Raw genomic sequence first — 20,336 nt, forward strand, 5'->3', positions numbered from 1 at the left:
CAGCAGCCTGGGAAAAGTGGCCTGGGCTGGGGTGACGCTTCACTGGCAAATGGGGGCCATGGCCAGCTGCCTGGGCCCCACAGGGCTCCCCACTCGCAGGGGCTTGGTCTAATGCTCTTCTGGGTCATCTTGAAATGCATAATGATTTCTGAACAAGGGGTCTTGCAATTTCATTGTGCACTGAGTCTCATAAATTTAAGGTCCTCAGGAGGCCCCCTGCCCACATATGCCCCTCTGTAGGCTCACGCCATGGACTCAGTCAACACCCAGTCAGTAAACACTTATTGAGCACTTACTGTGTGCTAAAGAGTTGTGCTAGATGCCTGGGGATACAGGGAAGTCACAGATACACCTAGATTTCACAGACTTCCTCATACAGCCACACAATGGTTTTGAAGACAGTCCTCCCAATAACAAGTATGTGACTCGTAACTGCCAATTAGAGAATCCTCAGCATATGCCAGGACATTTATATTCATCGTCTTCTTTCATCCTCAAAGCAAACAGCAAGATGGGCATTGTTATGCCCATTTCCCAGAGGGAAAAACTGAGGTTTAGCATTCAAATCATTTGTCTAATGTCACATAACCAATGAGAAGCAGGGCTGGGGCCAGCGCTGTGACGTAGTGGGTTAAGCCGCCACCTGTAGCACCAGCATCCCATATAGGTGTCGCTTTGATTCCCAGCTGCTCCACTTCCAATTCAGCCCCCTACTAGTGTGTCTGGGAAAGCAGTGGGGGATGGCCCAAGTGCTTGGGCCCCTGCACTCGTGGTGGGAGACCTGGAAGAAGATCCTGGTTCCTGGCTTCTGCCTGGCCCTGGCCCAGCCCCAGCCACTGCGGTATCTGGGGAGTGAACCAGTGGATGGAAGACCTCTCTCTCTCTCTCTCTCTGTCCTTCCCTCTCTCTCTCTGTAACTCTGCCTTTTTTTTTTTAAGATTTATTTATTTATTTATTTATTTATTTGAGAGGTAGAGCTACAGACAGTGAGAGGGAGAGACAGAGAGAAAGGTCTTCCTTCTTCTGGTTCATTCCCCAAATGGCTGCAACGACTGGAGCTGTGCCAATCCGAAGCCAGGAGCCAGGTGCTTCTTCCTGGTCTCCCATGGGGGTGCAGGGGCCCAAGCACTTGGGCCATCTTCCACTGGTTTCCCAGGCCATAGCAGAGAGCTGGATTGGAAGAGGAGCAGCCGGGACTCGAACCAGCATCTATATGGGATGCCGGCACTGCAGGCAGGGGATTAACCTGCTGTGCCATGGCGCTGACCCAACTCTGCCTTTCAAATGGAATAAATAAATCTTTAAATCTTTAAAAAAAAAAAAGGGGCCAGCACTGTGATGTAGTAAGCTAAACTTCCGTATCCTATATGGGTGCTGGTTCGTGTCCTGACTGTTCTTCTTCTGATCCAACTCTGCTATGGCCTGGGAAAGCAGTAGGATATAGTCCCTGCACCCACGTGGGAGACCCAGAAGCAGCTCCTGGCTCCTGGCTTTGGATGGGCACAGCTCCGGCCATTGAGGTCATTTGGAGAGTGAACCAGTGGATGGAATACCTCTCTCTGTAACTCTGCCTGTCAGATAAATAAATAAAATCTTAGAAGGAGGAGGAGGAGGAAGAGGAGGAGAAGATGGAGAAGGAGAAGGGCCAAGACTTGCCACTGTCAGTCTTTTTCTTTTTTAAAATGTTATGTATTTGATCTTGATTATTCATTTGATTTTCTATCTGCTGGTTCACTCCCCCAAATGGTTGGGCCAGGCCAAAGCCGGAAGTCTGGTGTTCCATGTGAGTCTCCCATGTGGGTGGCAAGGACTCAAGCACTGGGCCATCATCCATTGCTTCCTTGGTGCAGTAGCTGGGAGCTAAATTGGAAGAGGAGCAGCAGGAACTCAAGTGGAGCTGGGATCCTGGACACGGGATGCAGGATTCGGCCTAACCCACTGCCCCGTCACCACTCGTGCCCTTGTCAATCATTTGCAACCTCCTCTTCACCCCCCTACCCCCACTGCAGTGGGCTGCCTCACGGTGAGGGCCGGGGCCTAGGTCATCTCCCTTTCCCCAGCCCCTAGCACAGAATCCTTTTTTTTTTTTTTTTTTTTTTTTTAAGATTTATTTGAAAGTCAGTTACACAGGGAGAGGAGAGGCAGAGGAGAGAGAGGTCTTCCATCCGATGGTTCACTCCCCAATTGGCCACTACGGCTGGAGCTGTGCTGATCCAAAACCAGGAGCTAGGTGCTTCTTCCAGGTCTCCCATGCGGGTGCAGGGGCCCAAAGCCTTGGGCCATCTTCTACTGCTTTCCTAGGCCACAGTAGAGAGCTGGATCAGAAGTGGAGCATCCGGGTCTCGAACTGGCACCCATATGGGATGCCGGTGCTTCAGGCCAGGGCATTAACCCGCTCACCACAGCGCTGACCCCATCACAGAATCCATTTAACTTGGAGTACACTTCCAAGGGAATGTGGGGAACCAGACACGCACACGGGTAACCCTTAATAAACTGGGTAAGTGCCAGGCACTCAAGCCCTGGATCTGCCCCCTTGCCGATGGCACGCCTCAATGTCTCATTTGCAAATTGGTGACAGCGCCCTTGTGAAGGCTTAATGAGAAATACAGGGGAAGGCTCAGCTGCTCCTCGATCAATACCGGCTACTGGGCCTCAGTAACATCTGTCTGCACTCGCTGGCGCCCTCCTGCCCATGCGCACCGTCCTCCTGCCTTCCCCAGCCTTTTTCAGCCATTCCAGGTCCCTGGAGCCAGGAGGGAGCAGCTGCTTCCCTGTATCACCTCGGCCAGCCCATGTGAGTGGTGGGGGCGGGGAGGGGGGCTGCTCCTCTGCCAGCTCTGGGATCCAGCAAAGAAGGCTTCTTGGAGGAGGCAGCCTCTGAGTAAGGGAGCCAGGCGGTAGCAGGAGGGTCTGTGCTGTACCTTGGCTCCGTCTGTTGTTCCTCAGGACACCACCCCCTTCCCCACGGTAGAAACTTTCCCCTCTCCTCCTGCCAGAGTGTAAATTGCCCCCAGGAATGTGCTGCATCCTATGGCTCTCCTGGCAGTGGCCGCTGCTGTCCTGGGGTCAGGCCTGGCCCCACATCAAAGGCTGGGATCGGCAGCAGCGCGGCTCCTCGCCTGCTGCCACTCTCCACTCCCCTCCCCTCCCACCGGCCCTTTGGCTCCCAGGGAACAGCACATGGTAGCACTTAAGTTCTGGGCGGACAGGAGGACGCTTTCCCCGCACCCCCGCCCCCCGCCAGCCACAATGAGCTACTTGTTAGGAGACTATTTTAATTTGACTTAATGCAGTTTCTGCTCCCAGGGCCTGTGCTGCCACCCACTTTTGGGACCTGGATGCCCAGGATGAATGCAGGGGAGGCCAACCGCCCAGGAGCTAGAATTGAATATGGAAATCTCCCTGGTGTGGGGCAGGAAGGCGACTCTGGCATGGGGGAAACGCGGGCCGGTGCTGTGGACTGCACTGAGGGAGCCAGGGCTGGCCAGGGGAGGACACGGAGTTGGTCTGTATGACGGAAGAGGCCAGCGTCAGTGCCCCGGGGTGAACACGTAGCCACTCAACCCGGCAGCCCCCACAGCTTTGCTCTCAGGTCCTGTGGCAGGGAGTGGGGGCACGTCCAGGTTCAGACCAGATGCTCAGAATCGCTGTCAGGTGCATCTTCCAGCAAATTCTGAAAATCAAGGGGCCAACGGTCACTCCCTGGAATAGTAAGGTGGTGGTCTGGAGACCCCTGGTGGCCAAAGGACGAAGAGCAAGACCTTTCCTCCCCGAGTCCCAGGGCCTGAGGCCACCAGTCAGGCTCACTGGAAACTCCCACAGAGCCAGGTGAGCCTGCCCCATCTTGCTAGGGAGTCCCCTGGTACATCAGGGAGAACGGGCTCCAGGCCTGGCCACGGGTCTACTTCAGCAGAGGGCTGTCTACCAACTGACTCCCCGAGAGGACTGGCACATAGGCAGAAAACGAGGTTGCTGGGGCCTGCACACTTGGTTCAGTTGTGAAGATAATGAGGTGATACTCCCATCAGCTCCACAGTCCCCAGACCTCTCCCTCCCCCACCCCTGGGTGCCCATCACTCAACTGTGGGGCCCTACGTGGGAAAAGCCACTAAGGAAGCCTTGTTCCCACAGTTCACCAACCCCGTCAACTTGGCCACATTCACCTCTGGGCAGGAACTATCAAACCTCACGCCATACAAAAGGCTGCTACAAAGTGGGCTGTGGCACTGGGGGAAGGGAGGGCAATTGTGGCAGTGTCCAGACCCGACACAGAGCTTTCTGTATCCAGGTCCCAGTACTCCTGCTCTCAATTGCTCGCTCACTCGCTCACTCTGGCGTGGCTGCACGCAGCCCAACACGAGGGGCTACGCATACAGCTGACCAAAGTGTCTGCCATGGGGCCCAAATCTACATGGAGCGGATGGAGGCTCAGAGAAGGATGGGGCGCCAGAGGGAAGACGAGCGTCCCTCCACCTTGGGACATGAACGTGCCCATGCTTCCTCCTGGGGAGCTAAATCATGCTCTGTGCACCCTGCCCTGACTGGAGGCCCGGAACCTGGCCCACACCAATCACACTGCATTTATAACAGGCACCCCACATCTCGGGCCTGTCCACTAACCTTGGCAAGGGCACACGGTCCCCAAGTGTGGAGACTTTAGCTCCTACGCTATCGCCAAGACCAGTACTAACACATGGTTGTGACACAGCCGCCACTGCTTCCCTTTAAAAGTGGTCCCAAGCTCTGTGAGCCTGGGACAGGGAGCTGCAGGCCTGCTCCGCTCCCCCGGGCAAAGTGCTAAACAGGCATCAGAGGGCAGCAGCAAGAGCACGGGCTTGGAGTGCGGCCCAGCTCTGAACCCTCGTGACCCCACTCACTGGCCTATGATACTGGGGGACTTGTGGCCACTCCAGAGTGCGAGAAGGGAACACACAGGACGCACTCAGTAAAGGGCACCCCAACACCAGGTCTGCACGGTCCTTACAGTCCAAGCTCCCGGGGCTAAGAAGGAAATAGGACATGATGGGGATTTCACTCAAGAATGTGTCTTTATTGAAGAATCTGTAAGAAAAAAGGATGGACCCTCTGTAAAAAGAGGAGATGTTGCCTCCAAAAAGCAGGGAGGAATGAGATCTGGGTGGCTTCCCAGAAGTCAGCGTTTCTGACATGACCGGCTCTTGTTTCCTGGTGAGCGCTGCATCGCGTCACACACAGCTAGAAATTCCCACCCAGCCCCTCCCGGCACGTCAACCCCCGGTTCCCGACAGCCATTTGCCAATGGCCTTCAGAAGGCCCAGGAATAGATGTATCAGCCTGGCCTCTTTACGGGGTCAAAGAGGACTTGGCTTTGCTTGGGACACTTTCCACGGGAATGTTACACGGCTTGAGCTCTTTCCAGTCCAGCCAAGGATGACTACATCCGGCCCCTCTGAAGGAACGGGAGCAAAGGGTTTCCCTCCTGAACACGCACATCTGTGGGGTAAACGGACTCTATCGCCGTCTGCTCTCTCGGCACGGAGAATGGAAACAAGGTGAGAAGACACAACATCCACGTGAAGGAGTCCCTAGCTCTGGAGGGCAGAGGGAGCGCGGAGGCATCCTGACTCCAGCAGGTGCTCCTGCTGGCCACCCTCGAGTTCTGCGACGGTCACTCCTCGCCAGCGGGGAGATTGTCCTCAATCCGCCTGATGAACCTCATCCGGATTTCTGTCACACTGTCTCCTTTCAGGGTATCCTGGACAAACTTGGCCTCCACAGCCATCTGGACCTGCAGAAGAGTGGAAAAATGAAGGGGCAGCTGCCTAGCACAGCCTCTGGGGAACCACTGGGGATGGTGCGAAGACTTGCAGACCGAGAGCAGCCACAAAGGGGTCTGCCTTCCACAGGGCCAGGACTGCCAGCTGCAATACTCCCCTGCAGAAGACAGAGCCCTCGACCCACAGGGGGAACTTCGGAAATGAAGCCGTCACCCGACCTGGGAATGGGTGTTCTAGGCTGCAGAGGCTGGCGGCACTGCTGCCCAGCCATCCGTGCGGGAGGTGGGGGTCATCACCGGCATCATCATCCAGTCTGACCTTGGGTCTCATCTCAGCAGCATCACCTTCTCAGGCGGCAAAGCACTGGGGGGAGCCAAAGGCCTTTCTTTTTAAAACAAGACTGGTCTCCCACGAGGGTGGCATGGACCCAAGGACTTGAGCTCTCTTTTGCTGCCTTATCAGATGATCAGCAGGAAGCTGGATCAGGAGCTGAGTAGCAGGTGTCCTAAGTGGTGCCTCAAACCACTGTGCCACAATGCCGGCCCCTCCCCCAAGGCCGTTCTTTTCTCTCATTCGTCCAAACGTTTATCAAGCCCCAACTACTACATTCCAGGTATCCCAGAGGATAAAGAGTTTCACTCACCATCTCTAAGGCTCCTCGCAACACCCCACACAAAAGGTTAGAATAAATAAGGGATGAGTGGTTATCAGGAAGTTCCACGAAGTCCACCAAGGGGTTATTTTCCAAAATGAGGGAGAATTCGTCACCAGCTGGGCTCCAATTAGTGATGCTTGGAGTGATGCCCAAGTACATCTTGAATGCCACCTGTCAGGGGACACAGAGCAGCGCCATGGGGAAGAACAGCAGAGGCTGCTCCGTGGGGCAGGGGACAGGACTGGCAGAGGAAATAAGTGGCTTAGGAACACAACCATACTCTCTGCAAGACAATGAAGCCTCAAGTATTCAGGGCAAAAAGGAGAAGCATTAGTGCCTAACTCCACATTCCTCCCTTCAAGGCATCCTATAAGCACCAGCCGCCACGTGCCGATGCTTCTCAGTGGAAAGGGGCGCTCACCTCTTGACAGCAGGTAAGTTAAAGTCCCTGAACTCAGCGGCCAGAACTTGTCAGTACTGGAGCCAGAATTGGAAGTCAAGTTTGGCTGAGGCCAGAGTCTGTATTCTTTTTTTTTTTTTTCCTTTTTATTTGACAGGTAGAGTTATAGACAGTGAGAAAAAAAGATAGAGACAAAGGTCCTCCCTCTGTTGGTTTGCTCCCCAAATGGCTGCTACGGCTGTCGCTGTGCCGATTCGAAGCCAGGAGCCAGGTGCTTCCTCCTGGTCTCCCATGCAGGTGCAGGGGCCCAAGCACTTGGGCCACCCTCCACTGCCCTCCTGGGCACAGAGACCTGGACTGGAAGAGGAGCAATCAGGACTAGAACTCGGCGCCTATATGGGATGCTGGCACCACAGGTGGAGGATTAACCAAGTGAGCCACAGCGCCAGCCCAAGAGACTGTATTTTTAACCCCAGGCTCCTCTGCTACACCTTCAGGGAAGATCTGGCTTTGATTTCACTGGTACCTGAATCTACAGCCATCATCCCGACCCCTCTTTCCTTTTTCATTATCTGTGCTGTTCCCAAACCACTTGGAAGGTTTCTTTTGGCCCAAACAAATGCCTAACCAGTCTTCTGGGAGACTATGGGCCTCTTGAAAGGAGCTGGAGAGTGGTAAGCAGTGCCTCCCAGTGAGCATCCTTTAGCATGACCATGACCAGGTGGCCCAGGATAATGACCTTGGCAATGACATCCGCAGTTTCCCGAAAGTCATGGCACCTCCCGACATTTGACCGTGCCAAGAAATCTTCTATCAGTCGGACGCCAATGTTATAGCCCCTGGAAAACAGAGAACAGACTATCAGGAGATCTGAAGGTCGAATGTCTGAACATAGGCTGTTCGGGTGGCTAAGGGAAAACGAGGATAATCTGACAACACCCCAGTGAGGGAACTCAGAGGAAACTGCACTGCAACACTGGCTTTGGGAGGCAGGACCCTGTTCCCGGCTCTAAAGGAAACGTAGACCAGTGTCATGCGGGGCCCCTTCCTGTATCTGGTCAAGAAGCGCACTCACATTTTGTCCAGCTGTTTATTCACATCTTCATCGTTTTCATAGTCCTTACACAGCTGGGTGACCAGAGCTCCATAGGTCAGGGTGAAGAGCTCCGAGCTCTAAAGGAGATACAACAGGCGGTCAGGACAAGCCATGCAAGGGCGATGCGGCCTGGACCAGTTGTGATGCAACTTGCCAGGCTTCAAAGGAAGGGCACCTGAGTCTGGAGGGAGAGACCATCACCCACTGGAGCGGCCAGGGAATATGGCCCCAAGGGTCATGTGGCAGGGCGGTAGCCAGACCCACTGCAAAAACACACTGAACACAGAACCTCAAGCACTGAGCAGCCACTCTTCCAACACACCAGGGTGGGCTTCCGCCATCCCGAGCCTCCACCACAGCTGACAAGACCAGGCCTGAGTCAGTAGGGGCTGGTAGGGAAGCCCAGTCATTCACTAGCTTCTGTGGAAGACAGACCTGAGGCAGACATTAACAAACTAGCCTCGGGGCCGGTGCTGTAGTGCAGTGGATAAAGCACTCTGCAGTGCCAGCATCCCATATGGGCGCCGGTTTGACTCTTCGGCTGTTCCACTCCAACCCAGCTCCCTGCTAATGTGCCTGGGAAAGCAGTGAAGATGGCCCAAGTGCTTGACATGGGAGACCTAGAGGAAGCTCCTGACTCCTAGCTTCAGATCAGCCCATCTGCAGCTGTTACGGCCATTTGGGGAGTAAACCAGTGGATGGAAGATCTCTGTCTCCACTTCAGAGGTAAGGAAACTGAGACCCAGAATGGTTTTAATTTGTCCAAGGACAAACAGCTAATTATTTTTTTAAGATTTATTTATTTATTCGAAAGGCAGAGTTTGAGAGGTGGGGGGAGAGACACAGAAAGACAGAGATCTTCCATCTACTAGTTCATTCCCCAAATGGCTGCAATGGCCAAGGCAGGGGCAGGCTGAAGCCAGGACCCAGGAGCTTCATCCAGGTCTCCCACATGGGTTTAGGGGCCCAAGTACTTGGGCCATCCTCTGCTGCTTTCCCAGGCACATTAGCAGGGAGCTGGATTGGAAGTAGAAGAGCTGAGACTCAAACTGGTGCCTATAAGGGATGCCAGTATTTCAGATGGCAGTTTTACCCACTGCCACAATGCTGACCCCAAAGAAGCTAATTATTACCAACAGTGATTTGGGAGTAAAAAAAAAAAAATTAAAGGTTTCTAAGCCACTGTTCATTTTATCCAGTGTTCCCCACAATTTTTTTTTTTTTTTTTGACAGGCAGAGTGGACAGTGAGAGAGAGAGAGAGAGACAGAGAGAAAGGTCTTCCTTTGCCGTTGGTTCACCCTCCAATGGCCGCTGCGGCCGGCGCGCTGCGGCCAGCACACCACTCTGATCCGATGGCAGGAGCCAGGTGCTTATCCTGGTCTCCCATGGGGTGCAAGGCCCAAGCACTTGGGCCATCCTCCACTGCACTCCCTGGCCACAGCAGAGAGCTGGCCTGGAAGAGGGGCAACCGGGACAGGATCGGTGCCCCGACCGGGACTAGAACCCGGTGTGCCGGTGCTGCAAGGCGGAGGATTAGCCTAGTGAGCCGCGGCGCCGGCTCCCACAATTGCAATATTAATAAGCCCCCTCAATAAAAACAAACAGAAAAAAAAGCCAAAACCCTAAAAATTTTTAAAAAGAGAGAGAAAAAGAAAGAAAAACACACACCTTGCTTGCCCTAGAGTCTAAGAACATCTACTTTAGGATCGGGAAGCTCCATGCACTCAACTAAAACAGTCGGATCAGGGTGTCACCAAGAGACCATTTACCAAACCTGACCATTAAAGAGAAGCTATTAAGAAGAGGAATGATTTTTCAGTAGTCAAGGGCTTGGCACTAGAATGGCTTGGGCATCAATGGATGGAGACAATCCAGCAGTTACCAGTCCAGGGAGTTGACACCACTGCATTAACAGGAGTGCTTCCCTTCCATTATTAATGAGTCCTTGGCTGGAGACTCCAAGGGCCCCAGCCCACCATGATGCCAAGTAACTCGTTACGCATGAAGCTGCCCCCAGGCTACTCATGAGAAAAGTCCTGGGCCAATCTGTCAGGTCACAGAATCAGTATGCCTGAGAACTGGCAATGGGATCCCTGCCCCAGGCTTTTCACACTCTTAATTTGCAAGTCTTTCTCCACCTTCAATTACGAACCAAGGGGCTGGCACTGTGGCATAGTAGGCTAAGCCTCCACCTGTAGCACCAGCATTCCATATGGGTGCTAGCTCGTGTCCCAGCTGCTCCTCTTCCAATCCAGCTTTCTGCTTATGGCCTGGGAAAGCAGTGAAGATGGCCCAAGTGCTTGGGCCCCTGTGCCCACGTGGGAGACCCAGATAAAGCTCCTAGCTCCTGGCTCCTGGCTTCAGATCAGCCCAGCTCCGGCCATTGCAGCCATGTAGGGAGTAAACCAGTGGATGGAAGATCTTTCTCTCTGTCTCTTCCTCTCTGTGTATAACTCTACCTCTCAAGTAAAAATATATTTTAAAAAGAATTTTAAAAATTATGAACCAAGCCTATTTGGAACAATGAGTGTTATAAATATATAAATTAAAGGACTTCACACTCTAAAAATAAAAATAGGAGTGGGGCTACAGTGTAGAAAAAAATCATTTATTCAACATTTACTATGTACCAGAATAATAGGAGGTAGACAATACAGTCAAGTAAGTAAAATAGCTCATTTGCTAGACTGTAGTAAGTGCTATGGAGAAAAAGCAAACATTGTAGAAAATTAAGGAGTATTTATGTGTGTGCGTGTTAGGGGAGAGAGTTAATTTTAAATGGGGTAGGTCTCTTTAAGGTAATATTTGAGCTAAGAGTAAGCCATGAAGTATTTGGGCAAAAAAACTGTAGGCAGGGCCTGGTGCTGAGGCATAGTGGGTAAAGCCCCCGCCTATAGTTCCAGCATCCCATATGGGCACTGGTTCAAGTCCCAGCTGCTCCACATCTGATCCAGTTCCCTTCTATGAAGCCTGGGAAAGCAGTAGAGGATGGGGTCCAAGTCCTTGGGCCCCTGCACCCATGTGGGAGACCCAGAGGAAGCTCTTGGCTCCTAGCTTCAGCCTGAACCAGCCCTGGCCATTGCAGCCATCTGCGACACTCCCTCCACCCCCGCCTCTGTTTCTCTGTAACTCTGCCTTTCAAATAATAATTTTTTTTTTTTAAGATTTATTTATTTGAAAGTCAGAGTTACACAGAGAGAGGAGAGGCAGAGAGAGAGAGAGGTCTTCCATCCGGTGGTTCGGTCCCCAATTGGCCACAATGGCCGGAGCTGCGCTGATCCAAAGCCAGGAGCCAGGAGCTTCTTCCGGTCTCTCGTGAGGGTGCAGGGGCCCAAGGTCTTGGGCCATCTTCCACTGCTTTTCTAGGCTTCATAGCAGGGAACTGGATCAGATGTGGAGCAGCTGGGACTTGAACCAGTGCCCATATGGGATGTCGGTGCTTCATGCCAGGGAGTTAACCCACTGTGCTGGCCCCATAAATAAATCTTTAAAAAAAAATTCCAGGCAGGTGATTGTAAAGATCTGGAGATGGGCAAACCCCCAGCATATCTGAGAAACAGCTGGGAGACCAGGATCCTTAGAGATGAAGAGTAGAGAACCGGAAGAGGAAGTCAGAAGTAGGTGGAAGTTCCCCAAGATTGAAGATCTGGGGTTTGGGCCCTTCTCATCCTTATAACAAAAATTCCCTTGGGCCCACAAAGGTCAGCTACTTTCACAAGTCCAATTTCTTCCCTGAACATAAACACAACAATCCCTCTACCCACAGTGACACGAATGTCTTCCGCAACAGTTCTATTTTCAGACTGCTCTAACTAGATTTAATATTAACCATGGTCGCTAGTAGTTATGAAACTTTCAGAATGCCTGCACAAGTCCTCACAACCACCACGAGAGGCTAGCAGAACAAACATCATCTACCCGCATTTTACGGATGACAGGCTAAGGAACTGAGACGCAACAGCCTTCTTAAGGCTGGACGCTGCTCTATAAAAAAGCTCTGTCATCCTGAACCACTGCTTACTCTCCTTGAATATCAGTTTTTCCAACTGCAAAATGTTGACAATATTTTCTACTCTCCAGGGTTACTATGCAATGCCAATGAGATGATGTTACATCACAGAACACCTGCTGCACCGTAAGAACTCAAGGAAGAATTACGGCTATTGTTTGTTTGCTTGTTTAAGATTTATTTATTTGGAAGTGAGAATGACAGAGGCGGAGATCTTCATCTACTGCTTCACTCCTCAAATGCCATCAAAAGCCAGAGCTGTGCCAGACCAAAACCAGGAGCCTAGAATTCACTCTCGGTCTGCCATACGGGTGGCAGGGACCCAAGGCCATCACCTGCTGCCTCCCAAGCCTAGGAGCAAGAAGCTGGATCAGAAGTGTGGAACAAGCCGGCGCCGCGGCTCACTAGGCTAATCCTCCGCCTTGCAGCACCGGCACACCGGGTTCTAGTCCCGGTCGGGGCACCGATCCTGTCCCGGTTGCCCCTCTTCCAGGCCAGCTCTCTGCTGTGGCCAGGGAGTGCAGTGGAGGATGGCCCAAGTCCTTGGGCCCTGCACCCCCATGGGAGACCAGGAGAAGCACCTGGCTCCTGCCATCGGATCAGCGCGGTGCGCTGGCCACAGCGCGCCAACCGCGGCGGCCATTGGAGGGTGAACCAATGGCAAAGGAAGACCTTTCTCTCTGTCTCTCTCTCACTGTCCACTCTGCCTGTCAAAAAAAAAAAAAAAAAAAAAAGAAGTGTGGAACATCTGGGACACCAGGCACTCGATATGGGATGAGGGCATCTTGAGTGGCAGCTTAACTTGCTGCACAAAGGCACACTGAACTAGGATCGAAGAGGGCGAGTAACAAGGAGGGAAATTTGGAATCTATATTAAGAACCTTGTAACAATTAACAAGGCATTCAGAAAGAAAACTGGGTTTATGGTAAGACCTGATTCCGAGCCTCAGTATGCCACTCCACAGCTGTGAGAACCCAGGCAAATCATTTCACTTTGCTGATCCTCAATCTCACACAAAACAGTAACAGGAGAATCTGTCCTGGAGCTCCCAGGCTTGCTGGGAGGAGCTAATGAGATAACAGACTTGAAGATGCTTTGCAGATAAGAAACCACCAAAACTCAGGCAGCTTTGACAACATGATCTCTCACTAGTACTTCAGGCACAACCTGAGCAGAGCAACTCAAGCCAAGCCCCGCTCTCAGGTGAGCCACACCTTGATGGTTTCCAGGCCTTCCGGTTAGTGCACCAGACAAAACGGCGACAGCCCCCTTGAGGGTGACCTCAGAGCCCATGCTCTCAAGTGGGAATCCAGCACTGGACAGAAGGCTCAGTGACAAGACTGGACCTAGCGCTGTCACCTCACCTCTCTTGCACAGACACTATACAGCTGCTGCTGAAGTAGTGGCTCTAGACACTGGGACTGGGTTGCCAGTAACAGACCACACAGAAACGGCAAGTCTCCTCGTCCATGGATTCCAGAACCAACCATCATACAGAGGACGGCTAACAAGTATGCTAGCTGGCTGCCAGCCGTGTTCCAGGTGCAGTTATGCTGCTAGCTTTACAGGCATTCTCTATAGGAATCCTCAGAACAGCCCTATGCTATGGTACTATTATTATCCATTTTATTAATTAAAAGAACCACAATGGTGAGTGATGCTTAGAACAATGCACAAACTTGTGTCCAAGACCACACAGCAAATACGCAGTGAAACCAGCACTCAGTCCCAGAAAGTATTCATACCACTACAATGTATACATTTTTTAAAAAAGATTTATTTATTTATTTGAAAGGCAGAGTTACAAAGAGGCAGAGTCAGAGAAAGAGAGGTCTTCCATCTGCTGGTTCACTCCCCAAATGGCCGAAATGGCCAGAGCTGGGCCAATCCAAAGCCAGGAACCAGGAGTTTCTTCCTGGTCTCCTACATGGACTCCCAAGGACTTGAGCCATCTGGCACTGCTTTCCCAGGCCATAGCAGAGAACTGGTTTGGAAGTAGAACAGCCAGGACTTGGGACTCGAACCGGTGCCCATATGGGATGCCAGCAATGCAGGCGATGGCCACAGTGCAGGTCTCCGATGTACACATTTTTCAAAATATGTATTTACTTGAAAGCAGAGTGACAGAGATATACACATATGGTGTGGGGGAAGGGGAGGCAGAGCATGGGAGGAATAGAAAGAGATCTTCCATCTACTGGTTTACTTCCTAAATGGCCTCAACAGCCAGGTCTGGGCTGGGGCCAAACCAGGAGCCAGAAACTTTATCCCCAGCCCACCAAAGGGGGGGAAAAAAACAAAACTCTATCCCCATGTCCCACATGGGTAGTAGGGGCCCAAGTACCTGAGTCATCCTCCACTGCCTTCCTAGGCTCATTAGCAGGAAGCTGGATTGGAAGCAGAGCAGGTGGGACTCCAACTGGCATTCTGACATAGGATGCCTGTGTCACAAACAGCGGCTTAACGACTGTGCCACACCACAGACCCTGGGATGTACACATTTCTGCCTCCCTCAGTGTGTGCTGCTCAAGGCCAAGGACTAGGACTTCAGCTCTGCATCTCCCACAGTACCTCCACAGAGCTCTGCACAGATCTGGGGCTCAGGAAAAGTTTGCAGGACAAATAGACTGTTTCTGTTTGCACAGACTAAGAGCAGAGATCTAGCTGGCATGGAATATTAACGATTTAGGCATATTAACCACTTAGGTATGGGAAAGCTTAAGCCAACCGGGCTTATTGGGAAGAGGACTGTTAGAGGGGCAGACTTTGCAAAGAGATGATGAGCATGTCAAAAAACAGGTGGCCTCGAGGAGGATCCTGTCACAAGCCCTGTGTAGCACCAGTAGGAACTGAATGAGGGATACATCTAAACCTTCATCTCACTCACTCAACAAATACAAGAGTTCTTCACAGTAAACAATCAATTCACAAAGAAATATCTGAAATGAAATGGTACAGGGACTGGTGCCATGGGTTAAGTTGCTGCAAGCACTCCATATTGGAGTGCTGGTTTGAGTCCTGGCTGATCTGCTTCTAATCCAGCTCCCTACTAATGTGCCTGGGAAAGCAGCAGTAGATGGTCCAAGTACTAGGACCACTGTCATCCAATGGGAGATCAGGATGGAGTTCTAGGCTCCTGGTTTTGACCTGGTTCAGCCCTGGCTGCTGTGGCCATTGCACTGGTTCATGTCCCAGTTCATTGCTAATGACCTGAGAAAAGCAGTGGAAGATGGCTCAAGTGTTTGGGCCCCTGCGACCCACATGGGAGACTGGGAAGAAGCTCCTGGCTCCTGGCTTTAGCCAGGCTATGCCCTGACCATTGCAGCCACTTGGGAAATGAACCAGAAGATGGAAGATCACTCTCTCAGTTTCTTCCTCTCTCTGTAACTCTGACTTTCAAATAAACAAATTAAAAAAATTTTTTTTCGATAATGATTTCAGGTTTAAGAAGGTACAGGGGCCAGTGATATGGCATAGCGGGTAAAGCTGCCGCCTGCAGTGCTGGCATCCCCTATGGGCACCGGTTCAAGTCCCAGCTCCTCCACTTCCAATCCAGCTCTCTGCTATGGCCTGGGAAAGCAGTGGAAGATGGCCCAAGGCCTTGGGCCCCGCACCTGCGTGGGAGATCGGGAAGAAGCTCGTGGCTCCTGGCTTCGGATCGGTGCAGCTCCAGCTGTTGCGGCCAATTGGGGAGTGAACCAGTGGATGGAAGACCTCTCTCTGCTTCTCCTTCTCTCTCTGTGTAACTCTTTCGAATAAATAAGTAAATCTTTAAAAAAAATTAAAATAAAAAGTTACAAAATGAGAGTAAGATAGGAAAACTAAACAGGAAGTCCTCTCTGCTTATTTGTAGGAAAATGAAGAGGAAACAGTGTGCCAAGCCCCTCACACTTTACATTATCTCCCTAACGCCAAGGCAGGGACCACTGTTGCTCGTCTACAGATACGGAAATCAGTGACGAATGGAATAAGCCACAATTCCAACCAATGTCCTCGCATCTTCCCTCACATGACACTGCTTTCCAGCCAAACACTCTGCTTTTAAATTCTTAGTACTTCCTCCCAAAGAGGAATTCTCAACCTGTGGTCTGCAGAGTATCTTCAGGGCGCCCACAAACTCCCCCCAAATATAAGCGAATGTTTGTAGGAGTCTACTTAGTATCTCCAGGGAAAAGATTCACAGCTGCCATCGGCTTCTCCAGAGGGCTCCCCACCCTCGGCCCCTCTGGAGTAGCGGGTGTCCCGCCGCCCCCTTCTGACCCTCGTCCCGGCCAGAGGCAGAGTCCTCCAGGAACCTGCCCAGCCTGCGACTGCGGCTACTCGGGCTTCAAATCCGAAAACAGAGATGGCATGGGCAAGGTGGAAGAACCAGGCATATGCCAAAGACCAAGGAGCACCCGGGAGCAAGGCCCCTGAGCTCGGGAGCAAACGTCATCTCGTTCACTCTCCCGCACCGGTGCCCGCGACAGGAAGAGTGTGCTGTCGCCTCGCCCCTCCCATAGGAGGGGTACCCTGCACCCCTCACCCTGGTCCACCTCTCAGTGCTCTGAACACAAAAGTTCCGTGCAAGGCAAGGGCGCTATCTGAGCATTTCTCACAACGCCAGTGTGAGAGCCAGGGCGGCCTAGGAGTCTGAAGCCTCGGCTCTGAAGTCGGACAGACACGGGTTCACATGATTAGCTCGCCCTGAGGAGGAAATCCGGCCAAGTTACAGAAGTCACCGAGCCCTAAGATGGTGGTAACGGTCTCCAGCTCAGAGGGCTGCTTGGTGGATCACAGGAGCTAAAATCCAGAGGGCTTGCTTGGTGGATCACGGGAGCTAAAATCCAGAGGGCTGCTTGGTGGATCACGGGAGCTAAAATCTACGTGCGGCGCATGGCCCCGCGTCTCAGCCACGGCAGCAGAGCAGGAAGCGTGTGCCGCTGCCAACTTTTCGGGGTCGTAGCTGTCGGTCCAGCACAGAGCGGCACTCGGGGCGGGGTCTCGGCGACCGAGCTCCGGGAGAGCCCCTCCAGCAGTCCTCCGGGCGGCCCAGCAGGCGGCCCCGCTCCCGAAGGAAGCTCCCTTCCCAGCCGCTCCTCCCGCGACGCCCCAACCCAGCCCCACCCGCCGGGGTCACGCGCCCCAAGTTACCATTTTCTTGCTCTCGGTGCCACGGTTCGCCTGCCTCGACATGGTGCCGGCCGCCCCGCCTCACCACGCCAAGCAACACCACAAGCGACCTGGCCGAACACAGCCGGACCCAGCCGCGGGCCCTAAACCTTCGGGATTAACCGGCACTGACTCACTGCGCCTGCGCAGCCTGCCGCGGGGCACCTCGGGATTCGTGGTCCGGCCCTCGAGAGTAGCTCCCGCCCAACAAGCGTCGGACTACAACTCCCAGCAGCCTCGTACTGCCTATTAGCGCAGTCCAACTACAGTTCCCGGAGCGCTTCGCGCGCGACTGATTCCAAGAGCTCGACCCGCGGTGGATTGAATTCTAGCCGCTAGGTGGCGTCCGCAGCTTGCGGTAGCCCCATACAATTCACACACTGCCCACACCCACTCCTTTGCCCTTGCACCCCAGGCTCTGAGATGCTCCGCAAATTCCGGTCTCGCCCGTTGTTGGCCTCGGAAAGTCCCTTTCTAGCTAGCTTCTTCCTCTACTGCTGCAACTTGGCTCCAGAATCTCCCAGGATGTCCCAGCAAACTAGCAAAATCTCACACACTGATCGATCTTCCTTTTATTATAAAAGTATTTAATGCCCACCTACTCTGTGCCAAGCACTTCGCTAGTGGCTTTCTCTTCAAAGTTCCACCTGTTCCCAAACACCAAACGCAGCTAGCGCCTGCATCCTACCAGCTGTGTGCTGCCCCCTGACGGAATACCCGGTTTTTTGGATAAAGCTCAAGTCACTTTCTCCCCCTCCCTCTGCTAGAACAGGGACACTGGCTGGTTCCCAGAAAAGACAGATCAGCAGGCAGCGCCTTAGTCAGTGCTGAGTTCTAATCCCAGCATCGCCTTCTTAGGCAAGCTAGAGCTCAGCCAGTTGTGAGGATTGATGAGAGATGCAGAGCCCTGGGTGCATCAAAGGCGCAAAGCCAACGTGTGTTCCTTTCCTTCCAGCCACCCTCTAAAAACAGCCCAGCCAACAGGCCCCAGAAATGCCTGGGGAACGTGCTGGCTGAAGAGGAAGTCCCAGAGTCCCTGACCACAGCCCTCTGGTGTCAGCGCCAGCCATCTATCCTTAGCCAGTCGACTCGGAGGGGGCTGGGTGGGGGCGAGGGGTGGGTGGGCTCCCAAGCACCCTCTCCTTACTTCCCGGTAGCCTGACCCTGTCACACGCTGCCTGCATGACAACAGGCCGGTCCCCACACAAGCCCACCAGGCTGAGGCAGGCTGGGGTCGGGGGACACTGCCTCCTTGGAGTGCAGGACCAGTCATCATCAGCATACCCTGTCCCCCTGGCACAGACATTCCCAGGCATCCTTGGAGGCGGTGACCCCACGCTCTCTCCTGCCATAACGCCCTGGAGGAGGGGCTGAGGGCCGAGGGCCCGGCCCGGGAAGGCAGTGGGGGGCCGTGGGAGCGAGAGGAGAGCAGGGGTCAGCTTGCCCCCGGAGGCCAGCACAGTGTGACCGGCGCCTCCCCCCTTCCCAGGAGAGAGGACAGCTGAGGTGAACGCCGCGGCCGGCCGGCCTGTCTGTCGGTCTGGCCTCCTCCCTGCCGGCTGCCCTTGGCTGCCCACAGAAACCTGAGTCACAGTCACGGCCAGCCGCCCGACCCCACCCAGCTGCTGTCGGGCAGGGCGGCTCTGGAGAGGTGGAGCCTCTCCCTGCCCGTCTCTCAGATTTCCTCAGCCTGGGAGTCCTCCTCTGGGCGTCGCTTTCTCTCCGGACTTGCAGCGTCATCGGTCCCAAATTAAGTAAGGGTGGGGTGGGGTCGGGCTGCCCAGCGGGGTCTCCTCGCTCAGAGGGGAACCTCAAAGCTCCCTAGGCAGCCGCTCCAAGGGGTCTTAGTACGGTTTCCCATCATCCCCAAATCCAAATCCCCCCCCCAACCTTGGGGACCAGCGGGCATCTCCTCCCCATGCTCGCTCATCACCTTCTCCCTAGAAAAGAACGCAGGGACAACTTTCCAGCCAGCAGGGGCTCCAGACAGAAATCCCCGCCCCCAGTCTCGCAGGAACCCAGAGGGTTGACCCTATTTAGTCCTGAAGCTGAGTTCCTCCTGGGTCCTCCAACCCCTCTCTGTTCCTCCTACTCCCAGGAGCTGGAGGCAGGGAAACAATTGATGACCCCATAGCCCCTAAGCACATTCCCTTGAGGGGGTGGGTCCTGGAGGCGGAGGCTCCGTGGGAGAGCCAGTCTGGCTTAGAGACCTCCTTTTGCCTTGCAGGTGGGGTGGAAGTGAGAGCCTGGTGTCCCTCCCCTGCCCCCACCGTGGGGCCCTTCCCACTTCCGACTACGTGGGTGTGGAGGCGACATGCAGGGCCTCTGCTGTGCTGAGATTCCTATCTCTGAGCCAGATGTCCCGTGATGTCCCTCCCCTCCATCGGGCTAGTCCCGGACCCAAACCTTGGGAGGATGCAAGCGCTCCTGCTCCTGCCCGGAAGAAGCTGTGCTTCTGATCCCCGTCTGTGACCTACCTCCCCCCAGCCCAGCCTTGTGGTGAGACCAACAGCTCACTCCTGCCTGTTTCTGCGGGGGAGGAGGGGCGTGGGGGGGGGAGGGGATTGCCCTGGGCCACAGCTGAGGCCACAGAGTTCCGTGCCCCTCACTGACAAGTGCAGGAGAAACTGTTGAGGCCTCAGCCTCTGATTTTGCAAGTGCTCCACTTGTTCCTTCTTATGGGGCTACGTGGCGCCCCAGACACTGTCACCCAGCCCCAGACTCGGAGAGACACCCACCCACCGTCAACCCTCTCAGTTGCCAGGGCCAGAGGTCATCCAGGGATGCCAGTCGGCTGGGGGCGGAGTGGAGAGAGAGGAGCCCACTCCATCTGTCTCCCGGACTGTATCCAGCACAGGACACTTGCTGTCTCCCAGGATCCTTTGCAGCCGCCTTCCCAGACTGGCTGCGGATCCAACAGCTGTGTGGGAAGCCAGGAAAATTTCCCACCAGTCACATAAATCCCAGATGCCCCGCTGGTCCCCCTCATCCAGCATCCAGCAGGAAGTAGGATGAGAAGGAGATGGGCTGACATTTCGGTGCAGTCAGTCATCCGGGCCGCCACTTGCCGGTTCGAGTCCCAGTCACTCCACTTTTGAGCCAGCTTCCTGCTAATGCACCTGGGGAAGCAGCTGAGGGTGCCCCAAGTCCTTGGGCCTTGGCACCCATGTAGGAGACCCAGAAGAAGCTCCTGGCCCCTGGCTTTCACCTGGCCCAGCCTCCGTCGATTCAGCCATTTCGGGAGTGAACCAGCAGATGGAAGAT

General features: G+C 53.9%; 1 protein-coding gene across 2 annotated transcripts; it reads right to left on the reverse strand.

Moving 5' to 3' along the window:
- Window positions 1–5,033: 5,033 nt before the first annotated feature.
- Window positions 5,034–19,033, reverse strand: TRAPPC3 (trafficking protein particle complex subunit 3). Of its 2 annotated transcripts, none has more exons than XM_062190968.1 (5): window positions 18,963–19,033; window positions 7,890–7,987; window positions 7,554–7,653; window positions 6,403–6,585; window positions 5,034–5,770 (listed from the first exon to the last, which is right to left on the reverse strand). In XM_062190968.1, the coding sequence occupies exons 1-5, from the start codon at window positions 18,990–18,992 to the stop codon at window positions 5,651–5,653; spliced, it is 531 nt and encodes a 176-aa protein (XP_062046952.1). In that variant the 5' UTR covers window positions 18,993–19,033; the 3' UTR covers window positions 5,034–5,650. The 2 variants fall into 2 exon arrangements, with proteins under 2 accessions (XP_062046952.1, XP_062046951.1); XM_062190967.1 differs by lacking the exon at window positions 18,963–19,033 and adding an exon at window positions 17,055–17,207.
- Window positions 19,034–20,336: the final 1,303 nt, after the last annotated feature.

Source organism: Lepus europaeus, chromosome 5 (assembly GCF_033115175.1).
Source record: "Lepus europaeus isolate LE1 chromosome 5, mLepTim1.pri, whole genome shotgun sequence".
NCBI classification, from domain to species: domain Eukaryota; kingdom Metazoa; phylum Chordata; class Mammalia; order Lagomorpha; family Leporidae; genus Lepus; species Lepus europaeus.